Source organism: Alexandromys fortis, unplaced genomic scaffold (genome assembly GCF_014885135.2).
Source record: "Alexandromys fortis isolate MF-2015 unplaced genomic scaffold, M_Fortis_MF-2015_v1.1 scaffold_10, whole genome shotgun sequence".
Lineage (NCBI taxonomy): Eukaryota > Metazoa > Chordata > Mammalia > Rodentia > Cricetidae > Alexandromys > Alexandromys fortis.
The window spans coordinates 6,113,478-6,132,955 of NW_026067895.1; the positions used below are offsets into that span (position 1 = coordinate 6,113,478).

The 19,478-nt window shown below is 41.1% G+C and overlaps 1 protein-coding gene across 1 annotated transcript in view; it reads right to left on the reverse strand.

Annotated features, from left to right (window-relative positions):
* The window catches only part of Tmc1 (transmembrane channel like 1), a 96,520-nt gene that overhangs the window by 40,471 nt on the left and 36,571 nt on the right, over positions 1 to 19,478 (reverse strand). The window contains exons 7-8 of the mRNA XM_050160281.1: positions 13,704 to 13,810; positions 11,536 to 11,634 (exon numbers count right to left, since the gene is read on the reverse strand). Of these exons, the coding sequence (XP_050016238.1) occupies positions 11,536 to 11,634; positions 13,704 to 13,810 (206 nt within the window). The remainder of the gene's footprint in view (positions 1 to 11,535; positions 11,635 to 13,703; positions 13,811 to 19,478) is intronic.

Sequence of the window (19,478 nt, forward strand, 5' to 3'; positions counted from 1 at the left end):
TCCACCCTCCCTCTCCCTCCCCCCCACTCTCTCTCTCTCTCACACACACACACACACAGATATCTTTCTTTCTGAGTCAAAACTTTTCTTACAGAATAATTTCCAGCTCCTTTCACTTTCCTCTGAGTATGGTGATGCCATCTTTCTTTACAGGGGAATAAAACCCCATTGGGTATATGCCACATCTTCCTCATTCATTCATCTGTGGCTAACAGTAACAATGAATACTGCCAAGGATGTGGGGAAAAGCCCCCTTATTTACTGCAGTGGAACTATAAGCCCATGTAGCCACTGTGGAAATCAGTACAGAGGTTTCTCTGAAAACTCAAAATAATATTCCCGTATGACATAGTTTGTACCACTCCTGGCCCTATTCTATGTCTTACCACAGGTGACTTACTACATGGTTCTTGATATAATGTGTGTCTTAGAGAGACAAGGCAGGGTTTAGCCTCCACAGACTTTCTCAGCAGCAGGCTCACGTCAAAGACTCCGTCCCTCCAAGTTGTGACAAAATCCATTTGTTTTGGTGTCCACCTGTGGATTGATGTGTTTGTCTCTGCCTCCTGCACAGACCAGAGATGCTGACACAGCTTTCTTTGGTTTCTGGCTTGCAGATAACAGGTTTTTTATCTTTGGTGCATTTTCTACCTCCAACCAAAGAATATTTTCAGAGCTAGATACTCAAAGCAGGTGTTTATAAAACACCTACTGTCTTAGAATTTCTATTGCTCTGAATAGATACCATGACCCCAGCAACTCTTATAAGGAAAAACTTTTAATTGCGGTGGCTTATAGTTTCAGAGGTTAATTCCACTATCATCCTGATGGGAAGCAGGGTGGCCTGCAGGCAGACATGGTGCTGGAGAGGCAGCTAAGAGTTCTACATCCAGATCAGCAGGCAGGGGGAAGTGAATGTCACACTACACCCGGCTTGAGCATTTGAGACCTAAAATTCACCCCTTAGTGATAGATACACTTCCTCTAACAAAGTCAAACCTACTCCAACAAGGACATACCTCCTAATAGTGCCACACATTCAAACAAATGAGTTTACTAGGGACCATTCCAATTCAAACCACCACATCTACCAAGTGGAAGACATTGCACTAATACTTAACAGACATAATCTCATTTAGTTTTTCTACCAGCCTGGCTTATATTACAAGTGAAATATTTTACATGTGGTTATCAAAAGATCAGGGTTGTTGTCTGGCATCTCAAAGGCAGTGTGCAGTAAGATTCCAACTGAGGTGCATGTGAATTCCATAATGGAGTTTCTTTTACTAACTGCACTGTATTATAACTCTTCTGCCTCTTATTAAAAAGTACTTGCATTTACCAGCCCCTGCCCCTGCCCCTGCCCTGTCTCTGCCTTTCAAGTGCTTGGATTAAAGGCTTGTACCACCATGCCCAGATACTTTTGTGTCTACAACTATCACTTGAATATGAATCTGAGCCCATAGCCCAGTGTCTATGGCATATCTCACTTCACCATGATGACGCACAGGTGTGAATTAGCACATTCCAAACAATTTCTCAAACAGGCTTCTCACTCCTTTCTCAGAGAGTGGCACCAAGTTTACCTCTGCTAGAAACCTGGTCATTTACATTGTTGTCCCTCTTCCAGTCAGTAGCTAAATCCTATAGTTTCTGCTTCATTTTTATATTGCACAGGGATGCCTTCTCAGCCCTGCTGTCTCTGGAAGGCTCCTCAGTTGACTTTAAAAAGCCATCGTCTTACAGGTACTGGGAAACGGTTCAGTTGTCAAGTGTCTGCCACGAAAGCTTTCAACATCCACACAGGAGCTGAGTCTCAAGTTGAAGGAATGATTCGGTAGTTAAGAGCACCTGCTGCTCTTGCAGAAACCTTTGTTTGGTTCCCCAAGCCCTCATCTGGCCGTTTACAGCCACCTGCCCTCCAGTTCCCGGAAACCTGATGCCTATTCTGACTTCTGTGGGCACCAGTACACACAAGGTGCATATACAGAGAAGTAGACAAACGTATACAAAAATAAATACATGTTTCTAATGTCATACAGGTCATACAGAGAGAGACTGTCATGATCACAAGGGTCTTCACTAGGTAAATCTCTGAATGTGTTCACATCCTGCTACAAGGCCCTTCTAGCCATCTACTTCCTGTTGGATACAGTCAGTCTCTTAGCATAATCAAATTGTCTTCCTGGGCTAGGGCTTCTGCTGACTTCTCAAGGGCCAGGTGTTAGAGAAACATTCTCTAAGAATCTTCAGGTACCTGGGGCTCCCCCAACTAATGCCCCTCCTCTTCCCTCTTCTCACTCCAGTTTGGGGAGGGGCGATGACTTCTCTGCTTGGCAAACTGAAGTTTACTGAACTGGTAACTCCCTCCTGTAGCAAAGAAGCAAACCTCATGGTAAAAATGGTCTAATTCATAGTTCCATATTAGTGAGACCATCTGGCAATGGCTCTGAAACTGGTGACTCTATAAGCAATGGATATGGGATTTTTATGTCCATCTGCCTCTCCTTTCCACATCATTCAGAACTCAGAAATAGTTACAATTTGACAGATTTCTCTCAAAACTCTAGATAATAAAATTTCAGTAAACCTGAATATTGGACCCATACCGAAACAGCACTGTACTTTACGATGCCCAGAAGGTGTATCTGATCATTTGAGAATGTAGCATTGCATAACAGCTGACGGTTTGAACAACAAATTAGACCATAGCATCCCCATGAGCAGGGACAGGTTGGTTTTCTCGGCACTCCCAGTTTCTCCCATTCAGGGTGTTTGGCAATGGCTGAGTGAAGAAAGAAATCACTTCCGGGGATCGTTAGCACCCTCAGTCAGATTTAGCACCAGAAGATTGTCATCTAAATCACCCTCTCTAGACACCTGCTCTTTGCTTATTCCTCTTCATAAATCACAGGTATCATTCAACACAGTCGCATGACAAGCATAATTTTATGTTCCAATTTCGTGAATTAAACCATCGAAAGGTATCCAAGAGACACTAAAGTTGCAAAAAGAAAATGCTAATTGGTCTGTACCATCTAAAACTCATGTTTTAAAAACTTGAGACGATCTCAAGTGTTACAGAGATACAGTATGTGTATTGTTTCCATCAGCTGGGGAAATAATTCAAAGACAGAGCACTTGCTTATGTAAGCACGTGATGTACAAGGCTCTGGGTTTGATCTATAGCCGTACACACACACACACAAACACACACACGTGTGCACACATGTGCACACACAAATTTTTTTTTGTTTGTTTGCTCTGAAAATTGGAGGCTGAAAAGATCACATGTGGGAGTTTCATTGGTCAGTTGTCTTCTGCACTTGTGGATGTAAGTTAGTAGGTTCTAGGGTTATAATCTAATTTACTGGTTTTTAAATACCAGCGAACCCTGCCAGGCAAGCCCAGCTTTTGACACATCAGAACATACTGATAGATTTTCCCCTACTTTACTCCTAGTCACCTGTCTACTCTCAATCCAGTAGGTCCCTTGACCTCTTGAAATGAAGCCTGATGTCACTATCCACCAATGTCCTGCTTAAATTACTTTCAATTACTCTAAGGAAAAAATATATATTTTAGATTTGTGAGACTTTAACACAGTTCGACCCTTTCACATCTCTCCAGTGCCCCGGGCCCCTGTTTTCCCTCTTTCTGAGCTCCGCTTTCACTGGCTCTGACTCAGGCCCAGAATGAAGCAACCGATCCCTGCCACAGGATCTTTGCACTTGCTGCTGCACGTACTAGCATGCTTGGCCTTTCTCAAGTCAGAACAGCATATAAAGGGTTATTTTCTCAGAAATAACTCTTCCTCTCACTGATGTCTTTCCCTTGGCCCTGTCAGGTTCCTTGACACAGGTCTCCTAAAATTCTATGTTTCTTCCATAGCAGCTGCTGTTACTGGTTTTATTTTGGTTGGTTTGGTTTGGTGGTGTTATTTGGCTATTCTGCTAATTTTTCGTATTCCTGAAGACAGAAGTTTGGTTGGGCTTTGCTCAGCTTTGCCTCTCACCTGGCTAAGGCTTCTCAAATCCTTGCTGAGTGACTCAAAAGATGACTCATTTCTATTATAACACCCAAAGAAAGAATGTTGTTTTCACGAGGTCAGCACAGCAAGCCCCAGCCCCCAAAGGCATCACGGATATTTTCAGCAGGAAGCCTCATCTTTGTCTGGCCAGGTGCAGCTTGAACTGCAGCGATGGAATCTGGAATTTGTTGCCCAAAGCAAAGGAGGCACAATAGGACATGAGATCCCAACTCCACAATCTAGGAAAACAAGAAATTTAAAAGCAGACCAAAGAAGCTCTCTGATTAGTTACACAGATTTTAATGAAGTCTTGGATTAACAGGATGGACAACTAAAAAAAAAAAAAAAAAAAAAAAAAAAAAAAAAAACAAGAAAAGGATCTCGGTTGTAAAATAAAGAGTAAGTTGTTTCTTCCTTTAAAGACCCTGGGAGAGCCCATTGAGCAAATGGTGCTGGATATTGAGGAAGTGAGGCAAATATGGTAGCCAAGGGTGGACAGTCTTAGATACTGCCAGTCCCTGGCCATGTATCCCTACAGTATTCTACCCTGTTCCATGAAGGCTACACGGATGTCACTAGACCCACAGATGAGATGCTCCTCACCTTTTCCGGTCAAAGGCTATCAAAGGGAAGACCCGGATTTCTGTGTGGAAATGTACAAACTTGTCTTTCTCCCCAAGAAGCTGAGCCTGCTGTTTGAGGTCATGTCACCAAGGAAGGATTATGTAAGAGGTGGATGCCTGCTGACCCAGCCCTGGAAGTAGGCTTAAACAATGACTGTGGCAAAGCGGCCATGCTGCCAGGGTTTTAAATCTGTTGAAGTTCAAAGGAGGTTAAGTCAGTTCCAGGCCAGCAGACCTCTTGGGAGCAGGTGTGCTGCTCAGCTCCTTCCAGAGACCGTCTCCAGCTTTCATACTTAGGATCCATCATGACGCTTCATACAATGTAGATACAGTGCACAGCCAGTCACTGAACATATGGAGCATATTTGATAGAACCAGGTTATGGTGGACCAGTACAGACTCCCCTCAAGCTTCAGACTCCTGAACCAGTCTTTCCTTTTCAGTTTCCTTTGCAAGGGTCAGACTTGCCATGATTGTGGTTGCTCTCTTTGTCTAGGCCCTGCCTCCTTTTCCTTCCTTTTCTATAAAAATTTCTCCCCCAAATACCTGCTCATGTAACTTGATTTTGTTGCCTATTTCTTGAGAAAACTAAAGCCATTTGTATCTAAATTTACTCCCTGAAATTAAAAGTAAATTGGAGCTACTGAAATAGAGAATATATTATCCTATGTAGAAGTCATAAAAAAATCTCTCCGAGCGTGGTCAACACAGTAAGAGAAGAAGAAGCTGACCTGAGCTGTGTCCAGAGTAAACAGTGTTCCTTTGGAAAGAGCTGTTGACACTGGGTTAACAAGAAACCAAACCCCTATATCTCAACATTCCTACCCCTGCAAACCAAGGTCCTTTGAGGACAAGCTTCAGGGAGGGGATATGAAGGAACCAGGCTTGAGATGAGATGTCAAAATAAAACAAACAACTTGACATGGAAGTCAACCAGATTTTAGTTAGAATTTCAGTGCGCCCATTAATTATCTGTGTTGTCTTTGGCAACTGTAAATATATTAATAGCCCTCTATCCTGAAGGCTTGTTATGAAGATAAAATGCAATGCTAAATGTAAAATTTAATGCTCATGGTTTTGTTATCTCATCTATCCTGGCCCTTTAAAGGTTTCTGAACTCCCTAACATCCTTATGACCAGTACAATGGAAGGCAAAGTCAACTCACTGTTTACCATCCACACTGTGCAAGACACCTTCAAGCTAAAAAACTGAGTGCACTCCTTTTTATTCTAAGCATGTTCTTTCAAAGCTGTGATTTCAGTGTCCACTGTCAGCTTAAAAACCTTACAAATTTCAACCTTGCTCCACCTTCCTTCTCCTTACTAGGATACTGAAACTAGAGTTTCTCCCCTTTTCCCACATCATCCCTGTGTCTCCAAGAACTCTGCCAACAGAGGCATCCTCTGTCTTCCCAACTGCTGCAGTCTGCATGTGGACTGCCCAGCCCCAAAGCCCATGTGTTAAAGGTTTTCAGGCCAAGACCAGTGGGAGACAGTCTCTAAGGAGAGCTCATTGCGAAGAGTCAGGAAGTAAACTCTTCAAGGGATGGCCTCTTCCTCTGCTTCTGCTTTGAGGCTGGAGATGAGCAGTGTGCTCCACAACCAACTCCCTACCTTTGTCACCTGCACCAGCTAAGGAAAGCCACAAGTCTCTCTGACCTTGGGACAGACTCTCCAGAGCAACAAGCAAAGTAAGCTTTTTCTCTATATAATCAATTATCCCAGCTATTTCCTTGTTGTGATAGAATGATTATTAATACAGACTCAGAATCCCTTTTCTAATTCAACTAATTCCAATTATAACATTTCTGCCTATTTAGGTTATAGCATACATATTAGTCTCTCTGTTTCTTGCTATTTTCATAAAATAGATTTCCCTCCTGAACAGTATGACCTATCATTAGGCACTCAGTAAACGGATCAAAACTACTTTGCGCTGTGAGTGATCATTTCTGGCTCTGAGGAACCATAAAACTGGTTACTTTCACACTGCCACATGATACGTGTCTATACTAATGAGAGGCCTTGATGAGTTGAAGAACGTGCTTTCAAGAGACAGCTAGCTAGAGTGGAGGCTCCGAGATTTCCAACTGGAGTTCACTATATTAGAAGTTCCTTAGAACGTTCCTACTTCTTCCCCAGTTTTTCTGACCCTTTATATTTAGTAGGTTCTTCTACCACAAGAGGTCATGCTTGCATCTACTTTTAGTGTTCTGTAATTGCAGACTTAAGGCCTTGTTTTCCTTCCTTTGCCTGGAAGAAGCTATCTAATCCATGGCCTAACTGCTCATCCACTGGTCATCTCAGCCCTGGACTTGAACACACTTTTCCTTCCTGGTACTTCTAAGGAAGCCAGAATGAAGAGTTTCCTATATTCTCCTCTGAGGAAGCATGATGGAATTCTGAACTCACCTTATGATATAGAGAAAATCCCTCCGTAAAGTCACTGTACAGATGAACAAGTCAAAACTCAGGCAAGATGTTAGAAGTCTGTCTTTTCATATGAGGTACAGATTTGTAAAGGACAATTTTACTATTGAGGTAGGAAAGGGGATCAAACTGCTTTGGTCCCTTCCCTCTGGGGTGGACACAGCATTGACAAAGCCAATCAATTTTCGAGAAACAGCCATGAGAATTCTACAGAAAATTAGGACAGGAAAGTTGCTGCTGGCACGCAGAACACAAGTGGAAAATTAGATTAGGACTTGCTCAGCCAACCTGAGCTCACTTTTCTCCATGTCTAATCTTGGGCACGGAGTGGATGATTTCTACAGTAATTCCATGTATAAAATTCTGCATTCCTAATAAAAGTTCTAATTCCTTCAGGGGCTCTGGCAGTACACACAGAGACAACTGCAGTGTTGTGCTAAGACTCCAAACCTGTCATTTACTACCCAGAGGAACTGAGGGAAAATAGCAAGGCCCTGGAGCCCCTAGTCTCCCCATTTGTAAAGCAGGAATGATCAAGTTCACCTTTCCTAGAATAAAGATTAGTTATAAAATAAAATTATCTTTTGGTTGTTAAACTACTAGTTTTGTCTACTCTGTAATCTATTAATCTATAGTTATCATTACCTACATAGTTATCTATGCAACTGTTACCACCCCAGTCATTTCTGTTTATGCTAGGGGAATTCTTTTTCCTGACACAAATGGAAAAAACAAATACTCCTGACATTAGTCAAAGACTTTCCCTACCAAAGTTAGAATAAAATCTTTGACTAAATCAATGCAGAAAATGGTTCCCAAACTTCAAGACCCATAAAACTTAAACATCTCATAAAATAACAGTATTAATGTTTCTGTAGAAATAATCATATTTGATGAGCAATTAGCTAATCTTATTACCAATGGATCCTTCAGCAAATCCTCATTAGATTCTGACTGCACTTATTTATTTGGTTATTATAATATAAAAGACCTCTCATTACCTTGCCCTAAGCACAAATCCAGCCTTGTCTGATACAATAAGCCTTGTGCAGCCATTCTGTTTCCTAACTGCTGTTTGCTTTCTAAGCCAAACAGAAAGACAAATACCACATGTTCTTACTTATGTGCAGCCTAATCAAGCAAACACAAAGAAACGAGAAGTGGAATGGAGTTTCCAGAGCCTAGGGAAGGGAGGATCTGGGTATGACAATTAAAGGACACAGAACCTCACTCAGGCAGGAAGATTATGTATGAGACTTTTACATCTGTTGCAAAACACAACAGACATAACAAATAACCAAGTCCTGGGCACTTAAATAATATTAAGATAGTTAATTTCAAATGTTCTCATCACAAAAATCATTAGATATTTGACATCCACGATAGGTTAATTAGCTTGATTTAATCATTTTATGTTGTATTAAAACATTGTAACATCACTTTGTACCCCATAAAATATGCAACTATGCTGTCAATATATGATAAGAAAATGTGAATTAAATTTACAAAGAAATACTGTGACAATTTCAATAGAGAACACTAGAATTAAAAGGAATAAGAATGTCAACTGGTAAAGATAAGGAGGAGTATGTTCCCTAAGCTCTGTTGTGGAAACAATGTGCAGCAGCTACTCTGGACACCAGTAACTTCCTAAAATGTTAGGCACATGTATACCCAGTAACTCCACTGAGACTTCTCCAGTCAACAGAAATGAAAGTGTATGTCCACAAGCAGCATTTAAAGCAAATACTCACAGCAGTTACAATTACTCAAAATAACCAAAACATCAGGAAAACGCAGTAAATGGACAAACAAAGGAAATTAAAGCCATGGAATACAGTGTTCTCGGCAATAAATTGCAATGTATGTATAATTTAAGGAAACCGAAAATATAATAAATGAAAGATATCAGACTACAAATATGAAGTGTCACATGATTGCATTTATTCCTTTAAAAATTCTAGAAAAGGCAGAACCATAAGAAAAAAAAAGAAATAGGTGCAATAGTTGTATAAGATTGGGAGGTGAGGACTTGGGCTAGACGGCAGACAGGCTCCTTGGGTGGTGAGGGAAGTGTTTTAATGCTCAATTGTGATTCCTGCTGCATAGACTCACTTGAAATTATTAAATCATATACTTACATTGGTGAGTAAATTTAACGTTATGTAAATTATACCACCATGAAACTCAAAAGTTTAAAGTCTCAAACTTAGAAGTGCCATTCAAAGACTATCTTGAGTTAAAACTCAGCTCTTCTCAAGTCGAATTAATCACATGCGGTGACTTGAAAGAAAATGGTCCCCACAGGCTCTTACATTTGACTACTCAGTTCCCAGTTGGTGGAACTGTTTAGGGAGGACATGGAGGTGTGAGCTTGCTGGAAGAGGTTCATCACTAAGAGCAGTTTCAAAGAACTCACATTATTCGCAGTGTACGCTCTGACTCCTACTTGTGGTTAAGATGTGAAGTCTCAGCTGCTGTTCCTGCTGCCTATGTTTACATTTTCACTCCACCATCATAGCCCATAGCCCTTGGGAACCAGAAGCCCAATTAAACTTTTATAAGTTGCCTTAGGCATAGTATCTTACCACAGCTAGAGAGAAGTAACTAAGACACCACACCTGACCAGGACTCTCCAGGCCCCTCTGAATGTTATTCTTGTTCCCATTGTGCAAACATGGTGGACGGACACCACATACTAGTTACCTATCTTCCTCCTATTACCATGAGTACAATCAGTCAAGATCCACATCACTCTATTTTTATAAGGTCGATGCATGCTTATATTCATTGAATAAAAGCTGACTTGAAATGTCCAATTAGGGTGACCAACGATTCAAAATGGCACCTTTACTTCTTAATCTATGCTTTATGTTTCCTTGGTAGCTCACCATGTCCTCCTAGAGACTGGATTTCCATCTGAAAATCTGGGTCTTCTGGTATTGATCACATAAATTCATTTCTGTGGTTTTTATCATATAGATCTAAAAAATCTTTGCCTCACTCAGGATTGCTGGTCATGAGAGTCACAATGCTAAATGCCATCTGTTTCATTAATTTGAGAAAAAAAGGTCTAGAAATAGTCAAACCATAGAGAAAGTAGGGTTCATGAGAGCCATCCACCAGTTTGGTGAGGACCATATTAAGAGCTGGAAAGAATATGGAGCAGCCATCTTCCTGCCTTAAGAAGCTCAAAATTTAGAAACCAAAATTTCTGTGGATTCACATGTTAACAATGAAGAGGAAATCAGGTTTTTATATCCTTAGCACGTCAAATATGCAAAATTTGATTCTCCGTCGAAATTTTCCAAAAAAAAAAAAAAAAGATCTAATTATCAATTTCCTAAACTTTGCCTGAGAACTTTCCTACTGACATGCTTCCAAGCATCTCTGATCTGGTTAGTATTCTGAAAACAATTCATAGAATTGCATCATTATAGACTTGAGTCATACCCCAAAATAATCTTTTAATTGACAGGAATAAGTCTGTGCTACAGTAATGAAAAGTTCTAACTTGCTTTTTGTTGCTGTGCTAAAACACTGACCAAAATCAGCTTAGGGAGAAAAGGATTTATCTCACCTGATATATTGTAGTTCATCATCCTGGGATGCCAAGGCAGACTTCAAGGCAGGAACCAGGAGGAAGGAACTTAACAAAGTAGAAATTTATGGAGGAAAAATGCCTGTGGGCATTCTTGGCCTGCTGCCTTTCTTAAATAGCCCAAGCCCACCTACCCAGAAGTAACACTATCCACAGTGGGCTGAGCCCTCCCACATCAATCATAAATTAAGAAAATGCCCCCACAGACTTCCTCATAGGCTAACCTGATAGATGGAATTCCTTAGTTTACGTTCTTTCTTGAAATAGACAATGGTAGTGAATGAGACTAACTTCAGTACTATAGTAGAATATTATTTATTTCAGTACTACAGCAAAGTAGTGCTTATTTTACTATTAGAATTTGGTATTTCTCAGGATATAAATGTTTAACTTGATTTAGCAGTGACATGTAATATTATGTATTATGTATAATCTTGTATAGAATTGTGAAGAGGTTAATATCAAGTAGAAAAATGAACTCCCAAAGAATCCCATGAGATTTTTTTTCAAAAGCACATTTGCAAATTCTTCTTCCTCTGTTCTTTTCCAAAGGGAGAATAAAGAATATTTGACTGAAATCTTTGGAGTCTGAACTCATCTTTAACCCATAGTCAATATTCCCACATAATCATATAATGTGTGTAAACCTTATTCATACACAAACACACACTTCTACACATACAGTCTTTTATAACAGGAGGCAGGGACATATCTCTTAAGACATTCTAGTGTTTCAGGACAACAGCAACAGAGAAAAGCTGTTTCCCTCATGAATGGTTGCATCATCACAGAGTTGTATCAGTCCCCAAATGATTTTTAAATGGTCATGAATATGTGTGGAAAACACTTACATTGAAGTCGTACAACACGCCAAAGTTGGCTGCAGATGCCTCTTCAGCTCTTGGGACTGTTTTTCTAGGTAAACTGCCATATGGTAAACCCCAGAGGTACTGGTTGAAGCAAAAAAGAGCAGTTAACAATTGGACACAAAATCTGAGCTACACATGTGATCACAAATGGTTTCATTTAAAAACACTTCTGAACGCTTTGCATTTGGACTCTGCGGGTCTCCCTGTGGGGTCTCGTTTTCTGGGAATCCACAAAGTCCAGAATTAAGAACAAAGGAAGTAAAGCCCCTGCACCCTGAGTTCACTGGATGAAGAGCAGAGCAAGCCAACCACAGTCACCAGGAGGCTTGCTGGGGAGCCCATGCCCACGACCACCATGGTAGTAGCCACATGTAGAAGAGGAGAGGTAGTCTTGGGGGACACCTCAGTGTTCGGCAAAATGGTACAACCCATAGTTTCATGGGAGAGGAGAGTTTCAGGAGAGGAGGTGGAAGAAGGGTTCAATGGAAGGGACCAAAGCCTCAAGAAAACCAACCCTGTAATCAATCAGAGGGGATCTCCTGGGAGAGCAAACTCATGTCCTGACTACAGCAGCCCCTGTGCCATCTCCACTGGAATCTATGCTATGAGCTAGCAAAGAAGCCGTGTGATAGAGAACAGCACTGGAGAGCAGTGGGTTAGGAATAAGGCAAGTTCTCAGGAAAGCACCGTAAAGCATCATCCATCCCCAACAGGTGGCCAAGCAAAAGCTGTTTCAGATGTGAAAAGAACTTTCCCTCTCTTTGAGTGAGTTAGTAAGCGCAGGTTAAAACCTGGGTTCAAAGGCTGTCCAAACAAATGCTAGGAATTAATCCCTGATGATTCCTTTTGTACAAAGGGTATGATCTTGCACTACAGTACTTTGGCTTCTTCGGCTTCCTAAACTGAACAGAAGAAGAAGTGCTTTCTCCACACAGGGCTTCACTCCAAAGTTGAGAGGCACAGAGAACAAACAGAATCGAGTTGTTGGGCTTGTAGAGAGACATGTAAGTCTGGGACAAAAGACCACATGCCTGAGAACAATGCTAGGTGGGGCTGCTGGGTAAAGGCAGCTATGAAATATGACTGTGTGGTTGGAATATGCTTAGCTCTGGTCTCTGGTGTTTCTGCCCAGTTAACACACAGGGAGCTCGTCATCTTTTGCTCCTATTCAGAAGTTGGAAATCATCTTCCAGGAAACAAGATGTCCTTTCGTATCTCCCATACATGTACACACACACACGCGCGCGCGCACACGCGCGCGCACACACACACACACGCACACGCACACACAGAGGTATCCAAAGGCAGGATAATTCCCAGCTCACTCCATCAGTGTGCGCACTGTGCTTTACATAATCTTGTAGAGTTCAAAGAATTAACAACAGCATTTCATTCCCTCTATGCGGAGCTGGCCCAGCATGTGAGGAAAAGACTCCAGGCTCTACCTGCCTCTGAAGCCAAGGAGAGTAGCAGCAGGCAGAGATGGAGTGCAGAGTTTTGGGTTTCCTTAGATAGAGGAGCAAAAATAAAGCATGGCTTCATCTGAGATGGGGAAGATACACACATTTGGCTGCACTGCCTGAAACTTTTAACTTGGGTACGAATCTATTCCCACTGTCTCCTGAGCCAAGCAGACTTCGAAGCCCCAGAATTGTCAGGGGAATTATAAAACTAGCTGACTAAAATGAAAATCTGGATGATAAAAGAAACATGGGTCCTAGACACAGGCCAATTTACCAAAAATACTAAATAACTTAGCTATCATTAATAAGTTATGGAAAACCTAATCTAGGTGTTTGAGGCTATTTCATACACAGCATCCCACTGACCAATAGTGCTTAACACTGAACCACAAAACAATGTGATTTTGATTAAACCATGATTTTCCCCCACCTAAAGCACATAGTTAGACATAAACACAGCTTGTTATATATAATTCTATGAGGGTCACATACTCTTGGAGCAAGGACCTTTGGCTATGGGCACTATTTTGAAGGTAAGTCTGTTAATCCTATCAGTTATGAAATGACCATAACTAGTCTGTCATGTTACTCTAAAAGGAGTAGGGAGGTTTGGGGGTAGGACAGAAGGAGTGCACTCACATAAAACTATTTTTCAGTATCTCTTACAAGCAGGAAGTCACAGCTTACCTCTGGTAACATGATGAGGCTGAAGGTCAGGATGAAGAGAACCATGTTAACACCATACATCCACCGCAGGAACAAAAAGTATGAGGCCACTGATGAACCAAACTGACCTATTGCAAAGGAAGTGCAAAGGTTGGAAGAAAGTCAAAACAACAACAACAAAGCAGTAGCTTTATCTTAGTGGCCCTCCAATGTAAATCTAGTCAGAAATAGAAAGATGGTTCCGCAATGAAGAGCTCTCACTACTCTGCTCCACCAGATGAGGAATTCAGCTCCCAGCACCCACATCAAACAACTCCCAATTGTCTATTACACCAGCTCCAGGGAATCAGACATCCTCTTCTGGCTAACCAACAACCTGCACACATCTGCACACACATCCCCAACACACACACACACACAAATAAAAATAAAATTTAAAAACCGGAAGTACATCCGCTAACTGACATGCATTGGACCATTTCATATTGGCAAGTTTTCCACTCTTTTCTCTTGGAAAGAACATTTCAAAGGCATGGCAGCACTCCATAGGGAGCAGAATGAATCCCTAGCTTTACAGTAAAAGCAAAGTGCAGCCTACACCTTCAGGATCCATCTAAGGGAAGGGTTTCCCTTCGGTTAGAAGCTACAAGTACCACACATAGTGTGTGCATTAGTCCTTGAGTTCAGCAAGGAGACACGTGGACACAGTAGCTCTAGTTCCATGACTCCTGCTGGGGACAAGCACAGTGATAACAGTGCTCTTTTTCTAGGACTCATGATAAGCACACCCTTCTCCAAAAACGTCAACTGTACCCTCATGGGTGGATCTAAGACCATCTGGTGCTGTTTCCCATCACTACTGGCATGCTACAGAGATGGGACGGATGCTGTAAGTCACACCACACAGCTTAAGTGCATTCTGGCAGAGCTTTTCCTCAAGACAGAGCCCAGTATCACAGGTGCTGTAGCTGCTCAGAGGAGTGAAGTTTCAGTGAGGAGCAGGAACAGCAAATATACTGTATGTATCCAAACATGTATGAGGATTACATAGAGGGTGTGTGAGTGAGAATTGGAGCCAGACAGGTCCTACGGGGCGAGTATTGAGAAGAGTTGCTTTAGATCAGTTTTATGCAAAAAGGTGTTAGAGAAGATGATATTGGAGCAGGCATCAGAGGCAGCAATATGCCAAGCTGCAAAATCCTGAGACAGGCAGGAGCTTTGGGCAGTCAAATAAAACTAAAGCCTGCATGTCTGGAATCTAAAGGAGGAGAGAAATGGTGGAAGGTGCAGCTGAAGGGAGGCAAAACCATGCTGGGGAGGGTGATTACCCCTTTTAGTCATCCTCAGAGAATCAGCACACAGCCACAGCAACCCCACATCAGTACGGTTGATCCTTTTTGTTGAGCAAAGTCCCCATAGAGAACCAGTGTTCTTCTTTAGTCCTGTTGCTTTGAAGCTTCCCCATTGGAAAAGACTCCCAACAGGTAAGGGGAGGCCCCAACAGAGCAATCGCAGCCTCTGCTTGCTAAGGTGAGACCAATGTCACATCCGGAATAGCACTCATTCGGACACTTAGTCCTTTTGTCAGTTACCAGTTCGTTTGTTCCCACAGCACAGGAGCAGGCTTATGTTGTTTTGGTTTCTTTGCTTTGTGTCTTTGCTTTTGTTTTTTGTTTGTTTGTTTTTGTTTTTTTTCGGGGGGGGCAGTTAGAAACTTGAAAAGTGGTAAGTCACTACATGGGTGTTTAGGAAGGAATCTATTTCGATGTCCAAGAATATGTGTTCATGCCGTGCCGTGGTGGTGCACGCCTTTAATCCCAGCACTTGGGAGGCAGAGGCAGGAGGATCTCTGTGAGTTCGAGACCAGCCTGGTCTACAAGAGCTAGTTCCAGGACAGACTCCAAAACCACAGAGAAACCCTGTCTCGAAAAACCAAAAACAAAACAAAAAAAAAAAAAGAATATGTGTTCATGTTTATAAGAGAACTAGGACTCACGGCTCCTTGTAAGGGTCATCTGTGACCTGACCTGCCAAGATACTGCAACCATGTACACTGGCCTGCCTGCACAGCGCTAAAGCAGACCTGAACTCCTCCCAACCAGGGACATCTGATCACAGACCTGGCTCCCAGTGATTTCACACCATTGCACAGCTCTTATCTCTGTTCTCTGGTAACAACTACCTGAGGGCTGCTCAGTCAGCCTCACTAACAGTGTTTTAGAGAAGCAACCCTCATTTACTGGAAGAGAACAAGCAACTGCCTGCAGACAGCTGTGTAAGGATCTCTGTACACACACATGAGGGACCCCCGATGTAGACACCTGAGCAGAGTATGGAGTCTCCCTTTCTTCCTCATCCTTTCCCTTTCCCTTTTCTTTCCCCTCTTTCATCTGTCCTTTCTTCTGTCCTTCCTTCCTCCCTAACCTGCTTGTTTTTATTAAGCTTTTCTTAGTTGGTTGCCATCGTCGCCCTCACTCAGTTCTCATACACAACCACAGACAAACAAGCTCCTTGATAATAGATTTTAACTGATTAAATACAGAAAGCAAAATGCATAGTTGAGAAGTCATCCCTTCCTCCAATAGCCACATTACAGATGAAACATATTTCTAAGACAAAAGCATCCAAACTAAAATTTGGGTTCTTCTAAAGAAGTTTCATAACTCTTATTTAAAGGCGAATTTATTTGTTTGTTTGTTTTTGTCTTTTGAGACAGGGTTTCTCTGTGGAGCAGTGGAAGGTGATTTATTTACAAAATCCTAAGTATAAAAAAAATGAACTTCACTAAAACTGACTTTATCAAAACTAGCATGAGTTTAGAAAAGACTCAGACACAGTCAGAGGCCTGAGGGATCCAGAAGGCCATGTTCCATTGATATTCAACCTACAGTGGGAGAAATGAACTAACAAGACAGAGATACTATAGCTGGTACAGGGGACAATTGGTGACATCCAAGCACCAGGAGACCTTTTCCTATCTCAATACAAAAAGGGAGAAACAATGGCCTCTCTATATATATAATTCTAGATGTTGTGTAATACTGGACGTTGCTGGCATTTGCTAAAGAGAAAACTCTTACTTATGCTGTATAGCTGAAAGAGTGTTAGTGGAAAATAGTCGTGTCCATCAGGATAACGATGACAATGATGACTTGCATCCCTCAGTGGTCAGCCAGTCAGAACTTTACCAACATCCACTTCAGCTGCTATTAATGCTGATGGTGTTAAGTTCTATTAGTTAAGTTCACAAAAATTGAAACAGGAACACTGAGAGAAGCAGGGTTGATTAATTATAACCGAAATGTAACGAATCGGTGCTTTGGTTCCCTATTTGATCTCAGTGTGCTAACCTGTTTAGTCAACCAGTCCCTAGGATTTGGAGATACGGGTGATTAGTAACAAGCCTCGCTGCTAAGGCAGTCCTCATCTGTAATTCTTTGCCTCCAATCTAGATCTCTCTTAATCGTGATGTGATGGCTCCTCAAGAAGAACTATAGTTAAATTATTAATACGTAAAATAATTATGGAATGAACATGTGTATCTGAAAGACTATCTATAAATAATTTCTGAAGATAAGGCTATTCAAATTCACAATTTGGTCTGCACCCATAAATAGCTAATTCTTTTAATATTTTTAACACAGCTGATAAATGCTGCTTCCATAGTACATTATAAATGTGTCAAAATTCTTTCATGTGTTTCAAAGTGAGAATTAAGTGCATGCATATTCTTGTCATGAATTTTCCTGTGTTTCTTTTAAATTAAAGATTAAGGCTTTACCTCTCCCTCTGGTTATTTATTATTAAGGAATGTAATTTGTAGTCTATCACCACGTAGAATTTTTGCTTGAACAGATGAGTAACAAGACACACACACACACACTCATACACACACACACACACAAACACACACGTTTCTAAATGAGAAAGGCCGAATAAATGGCAGGTTTTATGAGTACAATGTAAATAACATCATTCAACTCTTATATGATGCAATGTTTTTTTTTTTTTTTCCAAATGAGTCTAGGAGTAGAAAATTAAGTGACATGCTTACTTTGTGTCTCCTGGAGTTCATGGACCAGCAGGATAGTATGACGTTTAGACTCTGTGCTTTGGGTTGCCTATTTGAAGTTATTTCTAGTCTGAGAAACAAAGCTACCGTGACATATTTTTGATACTGTAGTCAATCTAAACTCTGTAAACTCCAGGTCATGACCCCAGGGTCACACAACTGAAGTGTAGCCATGAATAACTTATCAGCAATAAAAGGCTTATGAGTACACGGTGACCAAAATTTCACTCAAAATCAAACTTGCAATGATCCCACAGAGCCTCTGGCAATGCTGGCCTGTGTTGCACAGTATGACTTTATAGCAGCCTTGGTTCTGAGCACATGTTCCCGCTTGGCACCATGAATGCCATCATGCCAACAATGCCAATGAGCGTTGCCTGAGATGCCTTCTTTGGAGCTGAGAAGCAGTGAGACAGAAAGCTTCTGGTTTTAGAGAAACAAAATCATTTAGTTATATAAAACAAAGACTTTCCACGTTCTCCTTCCATCACTGCCCAGCATGTAAATTAGTATATATTTATATTGAATTCTGTTGGAATACTCGATGTTAAGAATTTCTATTTCAGTTACTAACTAGAACTGCATAAAAAATTATTGAATGAATTTTGGCTCAGGATTAGGAGAGAATTTCTGACAATTTTTTAAATGGCCCTAAATATACTTCTGCCATTATGTACTGCACATTTATGCAGAGAAGCATTTTCAGTGTTGATGATTATGAGATCAAAATATCAATCCGCTCTGGAAAATGTTGATAATCTCTGTCCTGCAATATCAATTATTCAGCTGAGATTAAATTATGTAAATATATGCACATCCATCTTAGTAATATAAAGTTTGTTTTTACCTTTTATATGTAAAAGCATATCTGTACAAAGCAATATTTTAAAACAATTTCTTAAGCCAGGTGTGGTAGTGCACACCTTACATCCCAGCACTCAGGAGGCAGAGGCAGCCAGATCTCTGAATTTGAGGCTACCCTGTGGGCCTACAGAGCTAGTTCCAAGACAGTCAGGGCTACACAGAAAAACCCTGTCTCAAAAACCCAAAACAGAAATTTTTTCTTTGTGATTTATTTTCAGTAACCATTTGATTTGTATAACTATTTTATATATACCAGGGACATTGACAAAATGGAATCACAAACAGAAAACGTTTGGCAAGCCCTGCTCTAATCTACTATTAAATAAAAGTAGACTTTGATTCTGAGAGAAAGTTATAATCTCCATTTGAAAGATATTCATCTTTTTTAATTCATAGCTTTAATAGTGATGTCAGCCAGCATCTTAGTGGGTACAGATAATATCTGATTCAGTTTCTTCAGCAATGCCAGTAACGGTGAGCCTGCAGTCATAAGCACTGACTTCCTTAAAAGGCTATCCTGTAAAACTTTACTGTATTTCCCCAGAATATAGACCATCCCTGCATACTCTGAGGCTAGAATTATCAGATCAGTTCTTTAAATTAGAAAAACTGGAGAGTCACCAGGGGAGTATCTGGCCCATGCTAACCAAGCCATCGAGGCTTCCCTGGAATCAAGATGGTAATGACATGAAGTTCAGACTCTGACTTGAGTTTTTCCTTGATTCTGCCAATTGCTGGCCAAGCTTTGCAGAAACTCAGTGGAGGCTGGTCACTTGGCACTCCATTACAGCCTCATTTTGTTGTGTCCCCTCCTCTCAACCACCCACAATATATAACACATGCCGAACTAAGTCAGGAAA